This window comes from Salvelinus fontinalis, chromosome 19, assembly GCF_029448725.1.
Source record: "Salvelinus fontinalis isolate EN_2023a chromosome 19, ASM2944872v1, whole genome shotgun sequence".
Taxonomy (NCBI): domain Eukaryota; kingdom Metazoa; phylum Chordata; class Actinopteri; order Salmoniformes; family Salmonidae; genus Salvelinus; species Salvelinus fontinalis.
In genome coordinates this window covers 31,989,296-32,008,910 of record NC_074683.1, presented here as the reverse complement: position 1 = coordinate 32,008,910, position 19,615 = coordinate 31,989,296, and the positions used below count along the sequence as shown (strand labels likewise).

Below are 19,615 nucleotides of genomic sequence, written 5' to 3'. Positions count from 1 at the left end.
TTCCTCACATTTACTGACCAATTATTTACTTTTAAAGCACTAGGCTAAATAGGAGAGGCCATGGACAAGTTAATTATTGACAGTTCCACCGGTGGCCTCACATCTGCCTTCTTCATCCAGGTGTTGAGAGGTGTAAACCTCAAATGTTCCCACGACTTTTACAAGCTGTATTTAAAAAATGAAGTCATAACAGATGGGGCCAAATTATACATAAAGGGATTTTTTGGGGGTCAACAACGGGGTAATAGCCTTATTTTTATTAAGACAAACGGCGACAGTAACAAAATGTAATTATTTAAAGGAAAATAAAAAGTGGGGCGGATAGACAAGACTCCTCCCACAAAATAACTTAATGAGGAGGGAGGTGTGTAATCAGAACAACACAAGCATAGAGGGCTTCTGAACCACAAATGGACCCCTAGCCTCTCTAAACCCCTGTAAACTAGAGAAGATTGGATACAGAGAAGCATTATGAGCATAGCTTCATCTTGCCTGGAAATGTCTGCATATTCTTCCACCTATCCAAGCCTCAGATCTACAGGAGTGGCAAGGAGTCCATTTGGAATTCACTGAGAGAGAACAAAAGCAAAGCACCAGCAAACACATGATAGTGGGGGGGGAAGACATCCGGGGTTATATACAGGGAGCCCATAAGGGTGTGCCTTTGTCATCAACACATTATGGTTAAATGTAGGTTTTGTAAATCTAGCTGCTCAAAAGGTTAAAGCAACATTCCCCACAGAGTAGTGAGACTGGCTAGTGTGTAGCTGCATCAGACCTGGGTTCAAATACTATCTGAAATCTCTTCAAATACTTTGTTTGCTTTAGCCTGCCTGGAGTACCAGGTGGGTGGGGTATTTGGTTTCTCATTGGTTTCATTGCAACAGGCAAGCTCAATCAAGCAGTATTTGAATACTAGTATTTGAACTCACGTCTGCTCTCCTCTCAGGCCTCGCTCTCCCCGGCTGAGGTGTTCTGGACCTCCTCTTCCAGGATAGGAACAATCAGGTTGTCCTTGGACATCAGGTTGTACTTCATCACGAAGCGTGTGAACCGATGGCACAGAAAGGTCTCGTTCTACAGGGAAGGAAAGAGGATGAGAGTTGGGCCCTGTCCAGAAACAGCCTCTACCCCTAAACGAGGATGAGTTGATGTGATCTGATGCACTAGTTTAGAGGCTGACTGACTATAAAGCCATACTGTCACAGCCGTGATTTGTCATGAAGTAAATCATGTCTGGAAAGCAGCTAATCAGCATCCAGAATCAGAACTAACTGTAGTATGTAGAGCCATAGCTTTGGTCTGCTTGGAGTCATCACATGGGTGAACTCCACAGGGCATGAGTTCAGTAGACCATGAAGTGGCCATTCTGGACATGCACAGCTACCAGACTCTATTCAGCTTTAGTAGACAGTATCAGTCCTGTGTTTCCCTAATGTCTAAGTCTGTAGTGCCACCTGTTGGCTTAACATGGGACTACTACAAGATGGAATATGTTCATAGCTGGTTGGCCACATACGGAGAATAAAGGAGTTGGTAATCACTCATTTCCTGCTCAATCGGTTGCACATGTGGTATGGATAAGTGCATTATATGTTCTAATTCAAAACAAGTAATGAATGTCCCAATGAAGCTTTACTGTCATTTTCAATTGGTATGAGGAGCCCAAATCCTAGTTCACTGCCAAGTCTATTTGGGTAGTGTGAACCTTCAACTTACCTCATACTTGTCAAATATCTGGCGATGGTGGAAGTAAGCATGGGAGAATATCCTATAGATCCGGCGACACACAGAACCCAGCTTGGCCACTGAGGACTCCTTGATGCTCACACTGGGTAGGGGAGATTGAAAGCATATGAGTGGGGAACCAAAGCACTCCTTTACATAGTGTGTGTGTGTGTGAGTGCTCACCGGCTGGGGAAATACTTGTTGCTGTTGAGAAGGCAGGCAGCTCCGTCCAGCGTGTGCCTGGTGTAGTCAATGGCAGGGCACTGTGGACCCAAGCACAGGCAATGTACATGCATCCTAAATACAGAATAGTGCATTGCAGGCTGAGCTGAACATTTTTACCCTGAGTGAATTGAATTAAATCAAATGTATTTTATAAAGCTCTTTTTACATCAGCAGTTGTCCTAAAGTGCTTATATAGATATGGAGCCTAATACCCCAAAGAGCAATGCAGATGCAGGAGCACAGTGGGTAGGAAAAACTCCCTAGAAAGGCTCCTCTCAGGAAGAAACCTAGAGAGGAACCAGGCTCTGAGGGGTGGAGATTATAAGAGTACATGGACAATCGTTCTTCATTCTGATTTTAGTAACACTCACCTCTTTGGGGGTCTTGTGTGCAGCACACAGGAATATCCACTGTTCTGTGGCTGTCATCTGGGTGCAGGTGTCTGGGTGGCACTCGCTCTGCAGTTTCACAGCGAGTCCATTCAGCTCCAGACAAAATTGCCTGTATCAGATGGGAGAAAGGTAGACACAGACTGAGTCAACACACCCACACGGAGTAAGATTTTTGATCTCAGTGTGTCGTGCAGCTACTGTACCTGAGGTGCTCGTACTTCCACACCCCTTCGTCCTGTCCCTCTGGTGGCTCCAGGATCTTATCGATACCGGAGCAGTCTGACCGGATGTTCTGCTGAATGTACTGAACAAGGGACAGGGGAAGAGCCTAGCTTAGTGATCAAAACATCTTGCCATCATCCTCCTAGCTAGCTAAAAGAAATAGGTTCTGACACGGGGGACAATGATCACAATAGTCAACCATTAATAGATAAACCTACGAAGCATCTTATAGGGAAGCAGGCAGCCATCTTAAAGTAAGGCACACCATGTCAGCGTCAGGCTTGGCACTTGACAGCTACGAACAGCATTCTGCAATTATGACACTTAGGGCTAATTTGAAGCTCAAAATGGACTCCACAGTCATGCCCTACTAGCTAACTCAACCACACCTGTTGTACAGCCAGTGTGCTGTCCATCTCTTCAAAGGATTCATCTGGCCAGTTGTAGAAGTCCTGCAGTGAGAGAGGGAGCGATAATCATATTCAGTGCATGTGTGGCTATGGCTCAAAGGGCAAAATAGTGTCACCTCTCAGCCTTTCATATTTTATCTAACTAGACAGATGGTCTCTTCACAGTTCCCAAGTCCAGAACAGACTCTGGGAAATGCAGACTACATAGAGCGATAACTACATGGAACTCTTCCACATCAAGTAACTCAAGCGTGCAGTAAAATCCGATGTAAAAAAAACACATAAAACACCTCACGGCACAATGCGGACTGTGAAGAGACACACACTCTAATAATAATTTTATATCAGTGGAGGCTCATCAGTGGAGAGGGAATTCCATTTTTTGGGGGTGAAACATTTTTTGATAAAACGATGCTAAATAGTTTGCAAGAAAGGCATTTCACTGTACTTGTGCATGTGACATTAAAACGTATATATTCACGTCACCAAATAATTTATTAAAGCACTGTTTTGCTATGAAGGTCTACAGTATCCTCAACAGCACTCTGTAGGTTAGCACCATGGTGTAGCTGGTGCTACATCTCAGAGTAGTAAGCAGAATCAACACAAGCCATACGTCTCTAGGCCATTAGACGGGCACTCTGAAGCCATTAATCAATAGGTCATTAGGTTAAGGGAAGCCATTACCCAGTTCCGTGAGGTTCATTAGATGTGCATTAGGAGCATAGGTGTGTATTACTAAAAGCACCATTAGACATGCACCTGCATTAGGAGTATGCATGTCTGTGTCTTTTTGTATCATTGCTATGGTTACACCACCTATAGAATCTATTCCCTAAGGTCTGTGCCAACAAGAAAATGGAAACCAAACTGAAATAAGTTCAAGGCAAAAAGATAATGGTGGCTAAATGCCCAAGGAGATGAATCATTAACATTAAGAGGAGTGACTGTGTGTGTAACTTAAGGAAGAAAACTGTATATAAAAAAAGTGTGTGCCAAGGCTGGAAAGGCAGTTGCTTCATGAACCAGCTCGGCTTTTGTTACTATGTAATGGAGGACAGCTAGTTTCTGTCCTCCTCTGGGTACATTTACTTCAATACAAAACCTAGGATGCTCATGGTTCTCACCCCCTTCCGGAGGACGTCCTCCAACCTATCAGAGCTCTTGCAGCATGAACTGACATGTTGTCCACTCAATCAAAGGATCTGAGAATGAATCTAGTACTGAAAACATAAGCTAGTTAGCTAGCACTGTAGTGCATAAAATGTTGTGAGAAGTTTTGAAACAAATGAATTCCTTCAAAAATGAAGGAGAAGCAAGAGAGAGCTAGCTATGTTTCTTGTTGTCTTTTTTTCCCACTTTTCTTAGCTAGTTTAGCCTACTCAAACACCTGGCTCAAACAGAGAGGGATGCTATGGCTATCCAAAACTGGAACTCTAAGTCAAGGTAAGCTTTTGGTTTATGAATTGACACCAGGGCCTGCCGGTGTAACTGCTAAACTGCCTGCTGACTGTACACTGTACTGCACGATTGTAGCGGATTTACTAACGTGTGAGTTGTAGTAGTTTTGTTAACTATGATATTAGCTAATATGGTGCCAACGATGTAGGCTGTGTGTAGCAGTTAGCGATTATGATATGAAGGTTTGGAAAGGTTTTGTCGCCTGGTCACACAGCTGATATGTTGTGCACTGAAGTCCACAAGCGAAGGGAAAATGCGAGGGGAAGAGAGCATGTAGATGCGAGAAGGAAATCAACTAGAAAAGTAATCATGCTGTTTGTATGTGGCTGCTATGAATGTTAACTGTGTTTGTGTGTGTTCAGGGGTGTATTTATTCTGCGGATTCTGTTGAAAAACATTTCTTAAAACGGAAGGAAACAGAACTGGGATAAATATACCTGAATTTGTTCAATAGAATCTCTCTTTTACACTAATGACTACACCCTAGATCAGCTAGATGCAGGCAAGAGTGTGCAAGGCGGTATTAAATGTGTTACGCAAGGCCGTATTAAATGTGTCACTGTCACCTTGATTACTCAAATATTCTCTTGACCTTTGCACCTGTTGTAAACTTTCATTCGCAGTCTAGATTGTAGAAACCTGATGATGGGTATAGGGAAAATTCAACTATAATGTGTAGTAACCTAGCTAAAACTATCAATGTTACATTGAGCTGTGTGAATGGAATATGAATGACAGTCATCCAATATGTTGTAATATAAATAAGGCCATGCTCATAAAAAATAAAATAAAAATCCTCCCTAATCTTTAACGACCGCCACTGTTGTATATTTGCATAATAAAGTAATAATGTATCGCATGATATATTGTTTTATTTATGATGTAGGCTGTTGCGTTTGTTGTGATGTAGCTAATTGTTTTAATCCTGTTTGGACCCCAGGAAGAGTAGTAATGGGGATCCTAATAAATAAACAATATACAGTATTTAGCTAGCTACATTAGTTACTGGTAAACTAGCTAACTACATTGGCGACACGTATAAGTATAATTACACAAATAATTACCGTTACTTGGCTTGATAGCTAGTTGATGGAAAATAATATAACGTTAGCCAGCTAGCTAAAGTACAGTAGCTGAAGACTGCAGCTCATGAACAGTTAACGTTAGCGATGTCAAAATAGCTCGCTAACAGTTACAAACGGTAGCTAGATACTGTAACTAGCTAATATGTCAACAACTCCAGCTGTTAGCTAACTTAGATATCTAGCTAACTTAAACTAGGTTAGCTACTAGTTCGCTAGCTATCAACAGTAAAGTGGTTTTCAGATGGTGTTCATATTTCATTGTTTTAAAGTCTAACTACCTAGCAAGTCTCAAATTCTCTGTGGTTGTTTTTAGGTAGCCTAGTTAACGTTAGCAAACGCTACCCAGTTGCAAGCCCGACTCTTCCTATTTTCCGGAAAGACAACTCCGAGCTAACCGTACAGAGAAACGGCTCAAAACCCAAAATCTGAATGGAATTCACTGTTCCTTCAAGACCACCGTGGTCAGCGTTGGTCTCTTTACCATAGCAATCGTATTTCTATTTGTGGAAACATACCTTCGCCTTGGTTCCAGGCCGATTCCTCCTCAGAACTGCAGTACCCTCCGCCATGACCATCTCGACAGAATGCCCGGATGCAAATGATGCACACATTTACTGACTTGTGTGTGACCGATTCACTGTACCAGGAGCGCGGACAGGGAGTTGTAAGCCTACCAAGCAGTGGACATTCCTCAAGCGGTGGAAGAAGTACCCAATTATCATGCTTGAGTAAAAGTAAAGATACCTTTAATAGAAAATGACTAAAGTAAAAGTGAAATTCACCCGTTAAAATACAACTTGAGTAAAAGTCTAAACGTATTTGGTTTTAAAAGTAAAAGAGCGGGGAAACAGAAGTCATTGTCTATTCTTTTGAGTTGAGTTTTTGCCAGACAAAGTGAAGCTATGATATATAAGTTATCCTGTACGAGCGTATGTGCCGAATACATTACAACGTTACAGATGCCAAGCTTATGGGCATGTGGCAGCAGTGTATAGGAGGGAGGGTCCAAGGTGTGAGAAGTGTGCAGAAGGGCATGAAGCAAAGGAATGTGTAGTACTGGGGAAAGTAGTGGAATGTGTTAATTGTAGCAACACAGTCTCACATTCAATTCGCGCATATATGTACAAAATGTATTTCAGCAGATTTCGTGCGTTTTTGTGCATTTTTGGGGTGGTTCAATTCGTTTGAAAATACACGAATTTCTGTGCTTAATTCGTGCGAAAATACACGAATTTCTGTGCTACTTAATTCGTGCGAAAAGACACGAATTTAACCAGTAGGCGACACAAGCCTTTGCAACAACCATATAGACGCGATAATTTATATTTCATTTTTGTTCTTCTTAATGGCTAATTCAACGTCATGAATATACAGAAATGTTGTCTTTGTTTAACCATGTTTTAAAATGTGTCGTTGTATGCCTATATGTACTGCTTTAGACTTGCTGAACAGAATTTTTGAGAAAAGACGCACATTTACCTGCGACTTAATTCGTGGGAAATATTGTTTTATTAATGCCAATGCTGTTTTCTGTGCTTGATTTCGCTTAATAATTTGGATACTGGTGCACTTGTAATCAGAACGCCTTTTTGTCATGTAGGCAACCATACACGATTTTCTTCATAACCCATTTCATATTTTGTGGAGCCTAAATTACACCATTTTCTTCATAATGCATGTATTACATGTTAATGTAAAATAATGAATTATGTTGGCTTACACTTATGGCCTTTCCAAGGCCTTTCCATACCTTAAGGGAACATTTTAGCACTCGCCATATGGTTAGTGAGAAACGCCACATTGCAAATGTAAGGTCCCTTACTAGACGTCCTGCAACGTTTCTAAAATTCGCGGACGGCGTCTGGCCGTGAGCGGGGGAGAGATCTTTCAGGAAGTCATCAAACTAAATCTCTCGGACGTTCGGTTTCCGTTTTATAAAAATAACACATTTTGGTCATTTTTACGCAGTCTAGGAAATTCCCACCAGAGGGAAAATAAATAATATTGCAAATGCACAAGCACATTGCAAATGCATGTGGCCTTTTCTCCTAAACGGAAAATATTTCGAAGACGTAATGGACAGTTGGCCCCGAACAAGATGGCGTCGAGGCCTCAACGCTTTTTGAGTTATGGCCATTTTTCTGGGATTAAAGGTCAAAAACGTAAAGTAGGGTTCTAATTTGACCGCTTCACGTCAAAGTACATAAGCATACGGTGTCAGGAAAAAAAGAACCAGCCATTTATCTATCGTAATTTAAGAGAAATCGTACATTGACAAATTGGTCATGTTCACAAAAAGGAGTTAAAAAAAAAAAAGTTACAGATCCAGTTGCAGTGTGTTCAGACGAACATTTTTTAAGTGGGTCTCGAAGCTCTGCCACTGCATCGCAGTGCTAGCTGCGCCACCAGAGTCTCTGGGTTCGCGCCCAGGTTCTGCCGCAGCCGGCCGCGACCGGGAGGTCCGTTGGCCTAGCGTCGTCCGGGTTAGGGAGGGTTTGGCCGGTAGGGATATCCTTGTCTCATCGCGCTCCAGCGACTCCTGTGGCGGGCCGGGGCAGTGCGCGCTAGCCAAGTGGGCCATGTGCACGGTGTTTCCTCCGACACATTGGTGCGGCTGGCTTCCGGGTTGGAGGCGCGCTGTGTTAAGAAGCAGTGCGGCTTGGTTGGGTTGTGCTTCGGAGGACGCGTGGCTTTCGACCTTCGTCTCTCCTGAGCCCATACGGGAGTTGTAGCGATGAGACAAGATAGTAATTACTAGCGATTGGATACCACGAAGAAAAGGGGATAAAAGGATGGAGTGAAAAAGTACGGTGCTTAAAGACACACAAAGCCTGCAATGGCATTGCCATTATCTCCAGGCCGTGCCGAGTTCAACGAGATGCCCCGCTTGACCGTAGCTAGCTCGGTCTGAGTGCAGCGACAGGGACAAGAAGAAGGACCCAAATGACCCTTTAACCTCAATTTCATATTTTTTTGCTTTTGGGAGACAGAGAGAGAACCGTTAAGGTTAGAAGCACAATTTGACCTCAGGAACGTTCCTAAGGTCCTCCCGATCTGTGCAAGCCTAACATTGACCGTGTGGCATTAACCCTTAATAGTTAAAAAAAGGTGTTTACATCAAACAGTTTACAATGACATCTCACCCCATAGGAATACATTGCCTGCTCCCCTAAATTCAACCTGAAGCCTATGTGGGTTAATAATGCCTTATGAACCTGTCTTCGATGACAATCCATCAGGCCACTAGGAGGTCTACCTGTGTCGATTCTAAGCTTCCTGGAGCAACCGGAAGTGGTTAAATCACCCTAAAAGTGTTTGCCATACCCAACCTGCAGTTTGAGAGAAATAGTGCATTCAACCCTATGTAAATCAGTGAGTTCTTAACGTATAGACTTAAAACTCAGGATTCTGTAAAAGCCCACTCCAATGAGGATATGTGTTTACTTTCAGCTTCCTGTGCCAACCGGAAGTGCCATAATTGGTGTCAAAAGGGCTGTTTCGAAGGGTTAAAAAAGTCAAATCTTTCCAAAACTTAATATATGTGAATAGGCAACCCTCATGAACTGTAAATCAGTCATTCATCCCATCAGATTTCAAGGAAAAATGTACACACCCACACAGAAAGGATGGAGTGACACACTGAGGGGCTTAGAGGCAGACAGTGCCTGCAATAGTTACTTTTGTTTGAACTTTTAAAGAACCGTCAGACCTAGAGTTCTGAAACTTTACAAACCTGTTCTAGAGCTCAGGTCGATTAAGCACCGTGAGTTATGTGGCTCTAGAAGGTTCTCGGACCGATAAAAAGCCTCGGTGCATTTGCATTGACTTCAATTCGTTTTGAGCATTACAAAATTGTGACATTTAGAAAAGTCCCAGAGTTGCAAGACTAGGTGCATTGAAACCGGCTCGGCCCATAGAGACGGACCCCGACATTTCTGTCCGATAGCTCATTCAAGGACCCCGTAGCAAGGCATGGAAAAAAGTGGAATTTCAGCACCAATTAAGGTTTTGCTCGGGCACCGAATGACCTATCGAGCCGAAACTTGGGATTTGAGGTCGCTTCACATAGGGCTAAACATAATGTGAAAACTGGACCCGCAGCTAGAACATAACTACGTATTATTTGTTTTATTATGGTTTAAATGGAAGGCGCTGTGAATTTTGGGCCTGCTCTGAAATATGTGATAGCTGGCTTCTAAACGAGTTGGAAAAAGTGAGTTTGGAGTCAGATGGTATCAGTTTGGTGTCTGAAAATATCTAATTGGCTGATGGACACTGACTTGCTAGTTGACTTTTGTGCATTTGCAATATGTTTCAACAGTGAAAAAACACCAAAATAGCATTCTGAAATCACCACTAAAAATGACATCACCATAGCCGTGCCGAGATCAACGAGATGCCCCGCTTGACCGTAGCTTGCTCGGTCTGAGCGCAGCGACAGTGAAATGAAGATGACCCTTGACCTACATTTCAAGTCTTTTGCTTTTGGGAGACAGAGAGAGAACTGTTAAGGTTTAGAAGCACAATTTGACCTCAGGAACGTTCCTAAGGTCTCTGTGCAAGCCTAACATTGACCGTGTGGCATTAACCCTTAACAGTTAAAAGAAGGTGTTTACATCAAACAGTTTACAATGACATCTCACCCCATTGGAACACATTGCCTGCACCCCTAAATTCAACCTGAAGCCTATGTGGGTTATGAATGTCTTATGAACCTGTCTTCAATGACAATCCATCAAGCCACTATGAGGTCTACCTGTGTTGATTCTAAACTTCCTGGAGCAACCGGAAGTGATAAAATCACCCTAAAAGTGTTTTGCCATACCCAACCAGCAGTTTGTGATATATAGTGCATTCAACCCTGTGTAAATCAGTCAGTTCTTAACGTATAGACTTAAAACTCAGGATTCTCTAAAAGCATACCCCGATCAGGATAGGTGCTTACTTATAGCTTCCTGTGCCAACCAGAAGTGCCTTAAAATGGGGTCATAGGTGCTGTTTCGAAGGTTTAAAAAAGTCAGATCTTTCCAAAACTTTAAATGTGTGAATCGGTCAACCCTCATGAACTGTAAATCAGTAATTTCGCTAAACAGATGTCAAAGAAAAGCTCTCACACACACACACACACACACACACACACACACACACACACACACACACACACACACACACAAACATACACACACACAGCAAGGATGGAGTGAAAAAGTATGGTGCTTAAAGACACACAGAGCCTTAAATGCTTTTAGGGGGGATCCAGACTTCCATACCCGCTCTGGGAGAGCTATACTACCGCCCCAAATCAATGGGTGCTGGCCTGAGTGATTTATGGAGGTTTTCAAAAAATATTCTGTTTTTTCTTCTGGAAAATATTTTATGTTTTTTCTTCTCGAGTCAATGGCCTGAGTGATTTATGGAGGTTTTCAAAAAATATTCTAAGTCCAAACTTTTCATGCACCTGGTATTTTTTTGGGGTTACCAGGCGTCATTTTTCAAAACGGTTGAAATTGCTTTTAGGGGGCATCCAGAGTGTCACATGACCGGATGAGTTAACTATTCTTGTTCTTCTTGTAACTTTCCGGTAGGCTAGAAGCTTTCCGGTGTTTAGCTGCTCGACACAGGTCGACGCAGGTATTGCACTTGATTTATCGTTATCGTAACCGTAGGTGCAGCCAAGTGGAAATACGAAAGCTTTCTAGCTATTTCGCACTGACGGTAATTTTAACACAAGAACGTTTCTAGTGAAAAGGTGCTTACACTCAGAGCCATGTATTTACACTCAGCCACCCTAGCCTTATTACGGGTTAACGTTTTGGTAATTTTGGTTGGCCAACAAAATGTAAGACTACAATGACTGCATACGTTTCCCCAAATGTTATATGAAAAAAAAATGTTTTGTTATTGATGGACAATGGCAAGGCTGCCATTGTATTTTCAGTTACATTCTGTTCAATAAAAATGGTTTACACGTTTATTTTTTAAGAAATACATGGAACTACAACCGAATAAAACACCATTAACCATCATGCATTGCTTACATTCATTCTATCCTGAAAAGTCTGTTCAGTAAAATCGAAAACAGTACATATAGGCATAAAACCACAATGCTTTAATAGGGATTAAATAAAGACAATATATATATAACCTCTTATGGTTAAATGGTTAAAAAAAGACAAAATATCTATATATTCATAACGTAAATACAGGCGATCGCGTCTATGGTTTTTGCAACGGCTTGAGTGTCGCCTACTGGTTAAATTCGTGTCTTTTCGCACGAATTAAGTAGCACAGAAATTCGTATATTTTCGCACGAATTAAGCACAGAAATTCGTGTATTTTCAAACGAATTGAACCACCCCAAAAATGCACAAAAACGCACGAAATCTGCTGAAATAAATTTTGTACATATATGCGCGAATTGAATGTGAGGCTGGGCTGATTGTAGGGGTGCCCATGGGGCTGGGGATCAGAAATGTCCCATGCGAGACGCAGGTTAGAGTAGAGCAGAAGCTGTCATATGCTGAGCCAGTGAAGAAAGTAGAGGAAGATGGGTTAAGGGGGAGGAGTGGTGAGAGTAGTAGAGTTATACCAGTACATAGGGATAGGCCAAAAAGTGATATAACGTTCAACAAGATTGGATTTTTAGCATTTATAGCAATGGTTATCAACTGTACTGCATGGATGGAATGGAAGTTCCAGAAAATTGAGGTTGTGGTGGCAGCTGCAGAGAGGTATTTGGGTGTGCAGACATCAGAAGAGTTACAGGGTGTGTTAAGTGGTGATGTCCCATCCTTTCAGGATGATGACATGAGGTAGGAATAAATACATGTAATTAGTGGAGTGGGGTGGTGTTAACTTTATTTTATATATTTTTTTTAATTAGTGAGTAGTGTTCGATGGTAGGGTATTTATTATTATGTTTTATCTATCAAGCAAAGTGTAAGGGAGTTGTACTCCAGTCTAGTAGGTGGCGGTAATGCAACAAATTGGATGCCAACTGTCCTAAACCTCATAGAAGGGGCACACTCCAAAGCTAAGACACCATTTACAAAGGAAGCATGTGTTTAGTGAGTCCACCAGATCAGAGGGATGACCAGGGATGTTCTCTTGATAAGTGCATGAATTTGAATATTTTCATATTAAGCATTCAAAATGTAACAACTACTTTTGGGTGTCAGTGAAAATATATTGAGTAAAAAGTATATTCTTTTCTTCAGGAATGTAAAAGTAAAAGTTGGCCAAAATACAAATCGTAAAGCACAGATACCTCATAAATCTTAAGTAGTACATGACAGTATTACAGTATAGTAAGTAGTACTGTAGTATTACAGTACAGTAAGTAGTACTTCACAGTATTTTTACTTAAGTACTTTACACCACTACATTCCTCCAGAGATATATATATCAGACACGTGGCATATTTGCTTGATTGCATACACACATGTATGTTTGTCTCATGGTATTTGAAGCAGGGATGGGCAACTTTGATGGGGTGGGGTTACAATGACCACCTACCGGGGAACAGTGGGTTAACTGCCTTGTTCAGAGGCTACATATTTTTACCTTGTCAGCTTGGGGATTTCATCCAGCAACCTTTTGGTTACTGGCCCAACGCTCTTACCACTGCCGCCACTAACTCACTCACACACTTTTCCCCACATTTTGTTACGTTACAGCCTTAATCTACAATGGATTAAATATGTTTTACTCAATCTACACACAATACCCCATAATGACAAAGCAAAATCAGGGTTTGAAATATTTTTACATTTATTAAAAATAAAAAACTGAAATTCCTTATTTACAGAAGTATTCAGACCCTTTGCTATGAGACTCAAAATTGAGCTCAGGTCCATCCTGTTTCCATTGATCATCCCTGATATGTTTTTACAACTTGATTGGAGTCCACCTGTGGTAAATCCAATTGATTGGACATGATTTGGAAAGCCACACACCTGTCTATATAAAATGTCCCACAGTTGACAGTGCATTTCTGGGCAAAAACCAAGCCATGAGGTCGAAGGAATTGTCCGTAGAGCTCCGAGACAGGATTTTGTCGAGGCACAGATCTGGGGAAGGGTACCAAAAAAGTTCTGCACCATTGAAGGTACCCAATAACACAGTGACCTCCATCATTCTTAAATGGCAGAAGTTAGGAACCATCAAATCTAATTTTATTTGTCACATGTGCTGAATACAACAGGTACAATACATGCGCCGAATACAATACAACTCACCTTACAGTGAAATGCTTACTTACGAGCCCATAACAATGCAGTTAAAAAATTCCCTAAAAAACTAAGATAAGAATTACCGAGCAGTTGCCATACCAGGCAGTGATGCAACCCCTCAGGATGCTCTCGATGGTGCAGCTGTAGAAACTTTTGAGGATCTGAGGACCTATGCCAAATCTTTTGTCTCCTGAAGGGGAATAGGTTTTGCCGTTCCCTCTTCACGACTGTCTTGGTGTGCTTGGACCATGTTAGTTTGTTGGTGATGTGGACGCCAAGGAACTTGAAGCTCTCAAACTGCTCCACTACAGCCCCGTCGATTAGAATGGGGGCGTGCCAACTCTCCATAGAGCTGGCCGCCCAGCCAAACTGAGCAATCAGGGGAGAAGGGCCTTGGTCAGGGAGGTGACAATGAACCCGATGGTCACTCTGACAGAGCTCCTTTGTGGAATTGGGAGAAACTTCCAGAAGGACAACCATCTCTGCAGCACTCCACCAAACAGAACTTCATGGTAGAGTGGCCAGATAGAAGCCACTTCTCAGTAAAAGGCACAAGACAGCCCGCTTGGAGTTTGCCATAAGGTATCTAAAGGACTCAGACCATGAGAAACAATGTTCTCTGGTCTGATGAAATCAAGATTGAATGCCAAGCGTCACGCCTGGAGGAAAGCTGGCACCATCCCTACGGTGAAGCATGGTGGTGGCAACATGCTGTGGGGATGTTTTTCCAGAGGCAGGGACTGGGAGATTAGTCAGGATCGAGGGAAAGATGAACAGAGCAAAGTACAGAGATCCTTGATGAAAACCTGCTCCAAAGCACTCAGGACCTCAGACTGGGGCAACGGTTCACCTCCAAACAGGACAAGGACTCTAAGCATACATCCAAAAACACCACGAGTGGCTTTGGAACAAGTCTCTGCATGTCCTCGAGTGGCCCAGCCAGAGCCCGGACTTGAATCAGATTGAACATCTCTGGAGACCTGAAAATAGCTGTGCAGCAACGTTCCCCATCCAACCTGACAGAGCTTGAGAGGAATGGGAAAAACTCAAAATACAAGTGTAAAACGCTGTAATCACTGCCAAAGGTGCTTCAAGAAAGTACTGAGTAAAGGGTCTGAATACTTGTGAATGTAATAGTTTTATAAATTTGATGACATTTCTAAAAACCTGAATTGACTGTCATTGTGGGGTATTGTGTGTAGATTGAAAAAAAAAAATGGATGAGGAAAACATTTACATTTTAGTCATTTAGCAGACGCTCTTATCCAGAGCGACTTACAGTAGAGTGCATACATTTTATTACATTTCACATACTGAGACATTTACATTACATTTACATTTAAGTCATTTAGCAGACGCTCTTATCCAGAGCGACTTACAAATTGGTGCATTCACCTTATGACATCCAGTGGAACAGCCACTTTACAATAGTGCATCTAGATCTTTTAAGGGGGGGGGGGGGGGGGGGGGGGGGGGGGGCAGAAGGATTGCTTTATCCTAGGTATTCCTTGAAGAGGTGGGGTTTCAGGTGTCTCCGGAAGGTGGTGATTGACTCCGCTGTCCTGGCGTCGTGAGGGAGTTTGTTCCACCATTGGGGTGCCAGAGCAGCGAACAGTTTTGACTGGGCTGAGCGGGAACTGTACTTCCTCAGTGGTAGGGAGGCGAGCAGGCCAGAGGTGGATGAACGCAGTGCCCTTGTTTGGGTGTAGGGCCTGATCAGAGCCTGAAGGTACTGAGGTGCCGTTCCCCTCACAGCTCCGTAGGCAAGCACCATGGTCTTGTAGCGGATGCGAGCTTCAACTGGAAGCCAGTGGAGAGAGCGGAGGAGCGGGGTGACGTGAGAGAACTTGGGAAGGTTGAACACCAGACGGGCTGCGGCGTTCTGGATGAGTTGTAGGGGTTTAATGGCACAGGCAGGGAGCCCAGCCAGCAGCGAGTTGCAGTAATCCAGACGGGAGATGACAAGTGCCTGGATTAGGACCTGCGCCGCTTCCTGTGTGAGGCAGGGTCGTACTCTAGATCTTTTAAGGGGGGGGGGGGGGGGGGGATAAGACAAGGATATCCCTACCGGCCAAACCTTCCCTAACCCGGACGACGCTATGCCAATTGTGCGTCGCCCCACGTAAAAAACAATGTAATCAATTTCAGAATAAGGCTGTAACGTAACAATGTGGGAAAAGTCCAGGGGTCTTAATACTTTCCGAAGCTGCTGTATATAGAATATTTATCTGCAGTAATATAAAAGTACAGTTGCCCATCCCTGATTTAAAAGAAATCTTTAATTTCATGGTACAAGTGTATTGCAGGACTGGAATGACTTTTCCATTTACCAAAACCAGTTGCTAATCAACTGGTACTTCAACAAAATCTTATGAAGATCTGATTTTTGTGGAAAGTTCATATGCATATTCAACTTGTTATATCTGTCAAACTCACTCCTCAGCCTGAAGAGCCACCACTTGCACATATAACATCCTCGCTTCATAGAAAATCTGCTTGGCAGGAATATGAAAGAGGCAAAACATCTAGATTCAATAGTTAACTTTATTATTGTAACAAAACATGATCAGAATTATTTACAATTGAATAACATAACAAAAACGAGGCAACCTATATTAGGATGAATGGAGGTTTTACAGCAAAAAGGACTATTCTACATATTTGCCAAGGATGTCAGCATCACGGAACAGGAAGTATTCCTGAAAGACAAATGTAGAAATTGAATAGACAATTAGAAGAATCAATTGCTTTTACTGTGGTCATAATTATTTATATTCTAATGAACATGTAGATTACTCCCACAACTAATCATTGTATAAGTATGATATTTTATAGATAAGATTTTTAGACATACCTTGTCTTCCAGGTTAACTTTAGTTCCTCCGTACTCTGGCAGAAGGACCTTCTCTCCAATTTTGACACTCATGGGTGTCAGATATCCTTTCTGAATGAGATCAGTAGACAACACATTTAGACACAACCATAGAGAATGATAGAAGCCTCTAGTGGCCAAAAGCCATTTTTGCATGGACAGCACCATTTTAAAGTAGTCAACTGTGTGGGGTTTCCTATGAATAGTAGACCCAATGGCACTGCCCATGCTGTCAGATGCTATAATGGCAGATACAAATATGCGTCCTCCATCTATCTTTATGGCCACAAGCCAGAGCAGCAAACTCTCACATCAAAATATTACTATATTGTATCAGTGTTGTCCCTGAAGATAAACACTTCTAATCTCCTGGCATTGAAATCTGATCAACTGCACACCAGACAGACAAGCCAGTTAGTTCGACAGCACAGCCATAAGCTATTGTTTAGCCGGAGAGAGTGAAACAGGAGCAGTAAGTTACCTGGTTGGTGGAGCCTGGTCCCACTGCCACCACTGTGGCCTGCAGCACCTTGCCCTGGGCCTTCTCTGGCAGCATAATGCCCCCCTTCGACATAGTCTCTGCAGCCAGACGCTCCACCAGCACCCGGTCAAACATGGGAAGGAATTTCCTGAAAGCCTATAAGATGAAGGGGAAGTATTTAATTTGACAGAGACAATGTACAAACAAAACATTGTAATCTAACTTTTTTTTTTAAAACAAAAAAAAACATTGCAACTGATTTTAGCTAAATAGCACATCAGAGTTGAAGAGTTTTGGACTCTTCTACAGTGAGTGCTTGGCATTCAATGGTCATACCCTCAAATAGCCACTAGGTAGAGTCTGAGATCCATTGTGTGAACTGATAAAGACTTGAGTAACAAAAGCAGGAGGGGCCCCCCACTGTGGCCCCTTAAATAGCCTAAAGGAGATGTGTTGTAGCCATCTGTCACTGAAATTATAGACATTTTGGTGGAATATGTACATTTAAACCTTTGGCGTCTTCCCTGAGTTCTTGGTTTGGTAAGTTTGGTCAAGTTACCAACTAGGTATTCATAAACCTACTTACTACAGGTTAGTGGTACTCTCCTATACAGACCTCTGCAACGGCAACAGGAAATCAGAGCGTTCATTACATTAGAATGGGGGAGGAATATCCATAGGGATGGACCTTGATAACTAGCAGTGTCCATGCAATTTGCCAAGTAGAGCCTGCCAAAGGAAACAAAGAAACCCTTTGTATTCACTAATGAAAGGCATAAAGAAAGCAATTGTTTGATATCTGATGTAGGACGATCTTCAAGCTTAAACTAAGACTACTGAAAGTAGAGTGTGGGTTCTTTCTGTGGCCAGCACATTGCAAGGTGCCAAAACGGAGAAGATTTGCAACACCAGCTGCCAGTCTGCTAGCAAATTTATCTTTGACCTTGAGTGAAGGGCATCTCTGAAACAGGGGAGACAGAGGAGGTGGAGGATGAACAGTGGTTTTCAAGGATGTTGACTCTTTAGGGGGGCCAGTGGAGGATGATGCACTGTCAATGTTTACCATGATCTCAGTGAAGGACAGAACCCTGACCCACAGATAATCTTCTAGACTAATCATGGCGGGAATGTTAGAGTAAATTCCAGAACAAGTCAGCAAGACACCCCCCCGCATGGCGACCAAGGCTTTGTGGGGTCTAGAAAGTGGTCTCAAGGACTCAGACCTCCAGAGAAAACATTCAAGGTCTGTTCTTCAGTAACTGATTTGTCTGATGCTTCAGATCCCTCAGTTAATCATATGTAAGATAATGGGCAGTATTCCAATGTGGAATTGTGTTGCATACTAAAGTTAAGTTATTGTAGTATATAGGCTAGTCTGAAATGTTTAAACATGCAGCAAGTGTGGGAAATTAATAATCAAATGAAAATGGTCAGTGCTATCCTGGACTTCCCTACCTTAAACCCTACCTAACCTCCCAAGGACCCTGGATAGCACCGACCAAATTAAATTGCTCTGACGCAGTTGCACATGGGATCACGACTTCTGAAGCAACGTAAACCAGTGGTTGATAAGGAGCCGGTATTTCATTTTGTCGTTCTGCAAGGACACGACAATGAAACAGAAAAAAACAGAATCGGTCAATTAATGAAATGTAAAATGAAATAATTTTTTTTTTTTTTTTTTTAAACAGATGGCTAACGTTATGTGCACAAAGGATCATCCACACAGCATGCGGCCTCAGATTAGTTTAGGTCAAAATATGGTTCACGTCACGTGTCATCACTTCATTCATTCGAAAAACAACGCTAGCAATACCAACTTCAGATGTATATTTTCACCAATAACCAACGATTGGAGATTGAATGTTTCAAGTGGTGTCTGTTAACGATCTGCTTTTGCGCAATCATGCATGGCAGCTCGCTTGACATTGTCTTAAGTACTTTGCGCAGTGTGAACCTGCCAAACTCATCTCATCCTGTATTCTTGCAGTGGTGCTAGCAAGCGCGATTATTTGTGCGAATACTGAAAATGGCATCATGACCTTGTCTGAGAGAAAACAAAGCATAATTAGCAAGCTAGCTGGTTTGCTAACGTTATGAAACTCGTTATGCTAGCAAGTCTGTTTGTGACAGAACGTTAAGTATCCTTAATTATATCTTAGCTATGTGACATTGTTTTGAGAAAGAATGCCTTACCATCTTTAAGTGATAGTCGTTGAAACCTCGTGATGTTGAGCCCCGATTTCTTCTTGAGTGTAGATCTTACAAGCTGAAACTCCACGTGAGGAAATGTCGAGAACTGGGACGCGCATGCGTGTCTTCAAATGTCCTTACTTTACGGTTCCTGGACAGTTTAAGTTCCAGAATATTCCATAACCTCTACAAAACGCAAAAAACACGTCATAACACGTACACACATAAAAGGAACACACTTGTACAGGGGGGACTCGTCAGGACAGTTATGATGAAATTATAACTAATGCTTCATGAGTTTTTATGTGATTGCAA

The 19,615-nt window shown here is 42.3% G+C and overlaps 1 protein-coding gene across 3 annotated transcripts; it reads right to left on the bottom strand.

Moving 5' to 3' along the window:
- Positions 1-242: 242 nt before the first annotated feature.
- Positions 243-19,614, bottom strand: LOC129816623 (MOB-like protein phocein). 3 transcript variants are annotated; one of them, XM_055871337.1, is made up of 8 exons: positions 19,304-19,614; positions 17,108-17,263; positions 2,957-3,019; positions 2,549-2,649; positions 2,325-2,454; positions 1,912-1,991; positions 1,720-1,831; positions 243-1,077 (listed from the first exon to the last, which is right to left on the bottom strand). In XM_055871337.1, the coding sequence occupies exons 1-8, from the start codon at positions 19,304-19,306 to the stop codon at positions 946-948; spliced, it is 777 nt and encodes a 258-aa protein (XP_055727312.1). In that variant the 5' UTR covers positions 19,307-19,614; the 3' UTR covers positions 243-945. The 3 variants fall into 3 exon arrangements, with proteins under 3 accessions (XP_055727312.1, XP_055727310.1, XP_055727311.1); XM_055871335.1 differs by lacking the exons at positions 17,108-17,263; positions 19,304-19,614 and adding an exon at positions 6,039-6,149; XM_055871336.1 differs by lacking the exons at positions 243-1,077; positions 1,720-1,831; positions 1,912-1,991; ... (1 more) ...; positions 2,549-2,649; positions 2,957-3,019 and adding exons at positions 16,281-16,453; positions 16,609-16,698 and having other exon boundaries at positions 19,304-19,552.
- Position 19,615: the final 1 nt, after the last annotated feature.

Bases quoted from the DNA above. Each gene is read 5' to 3' on its own strand.
- LOC129816623 (XM_055871337.1), bottom strand. The intron at 2,455-2,548 runs GTACAGTAGCTG...CATCTGATACAG, and splicing joins TGGAAGTACGAGCACCTCAG to GCAATTTTGTCTGGAGCTGA. The intron at 1,078-1,719 runs GTAAGTTGAAGG...CCTTCCCTGTAG, and splicing joins AGATATTTGACAAGTATGAG to AACGAGACCTTTCTGTGCCA.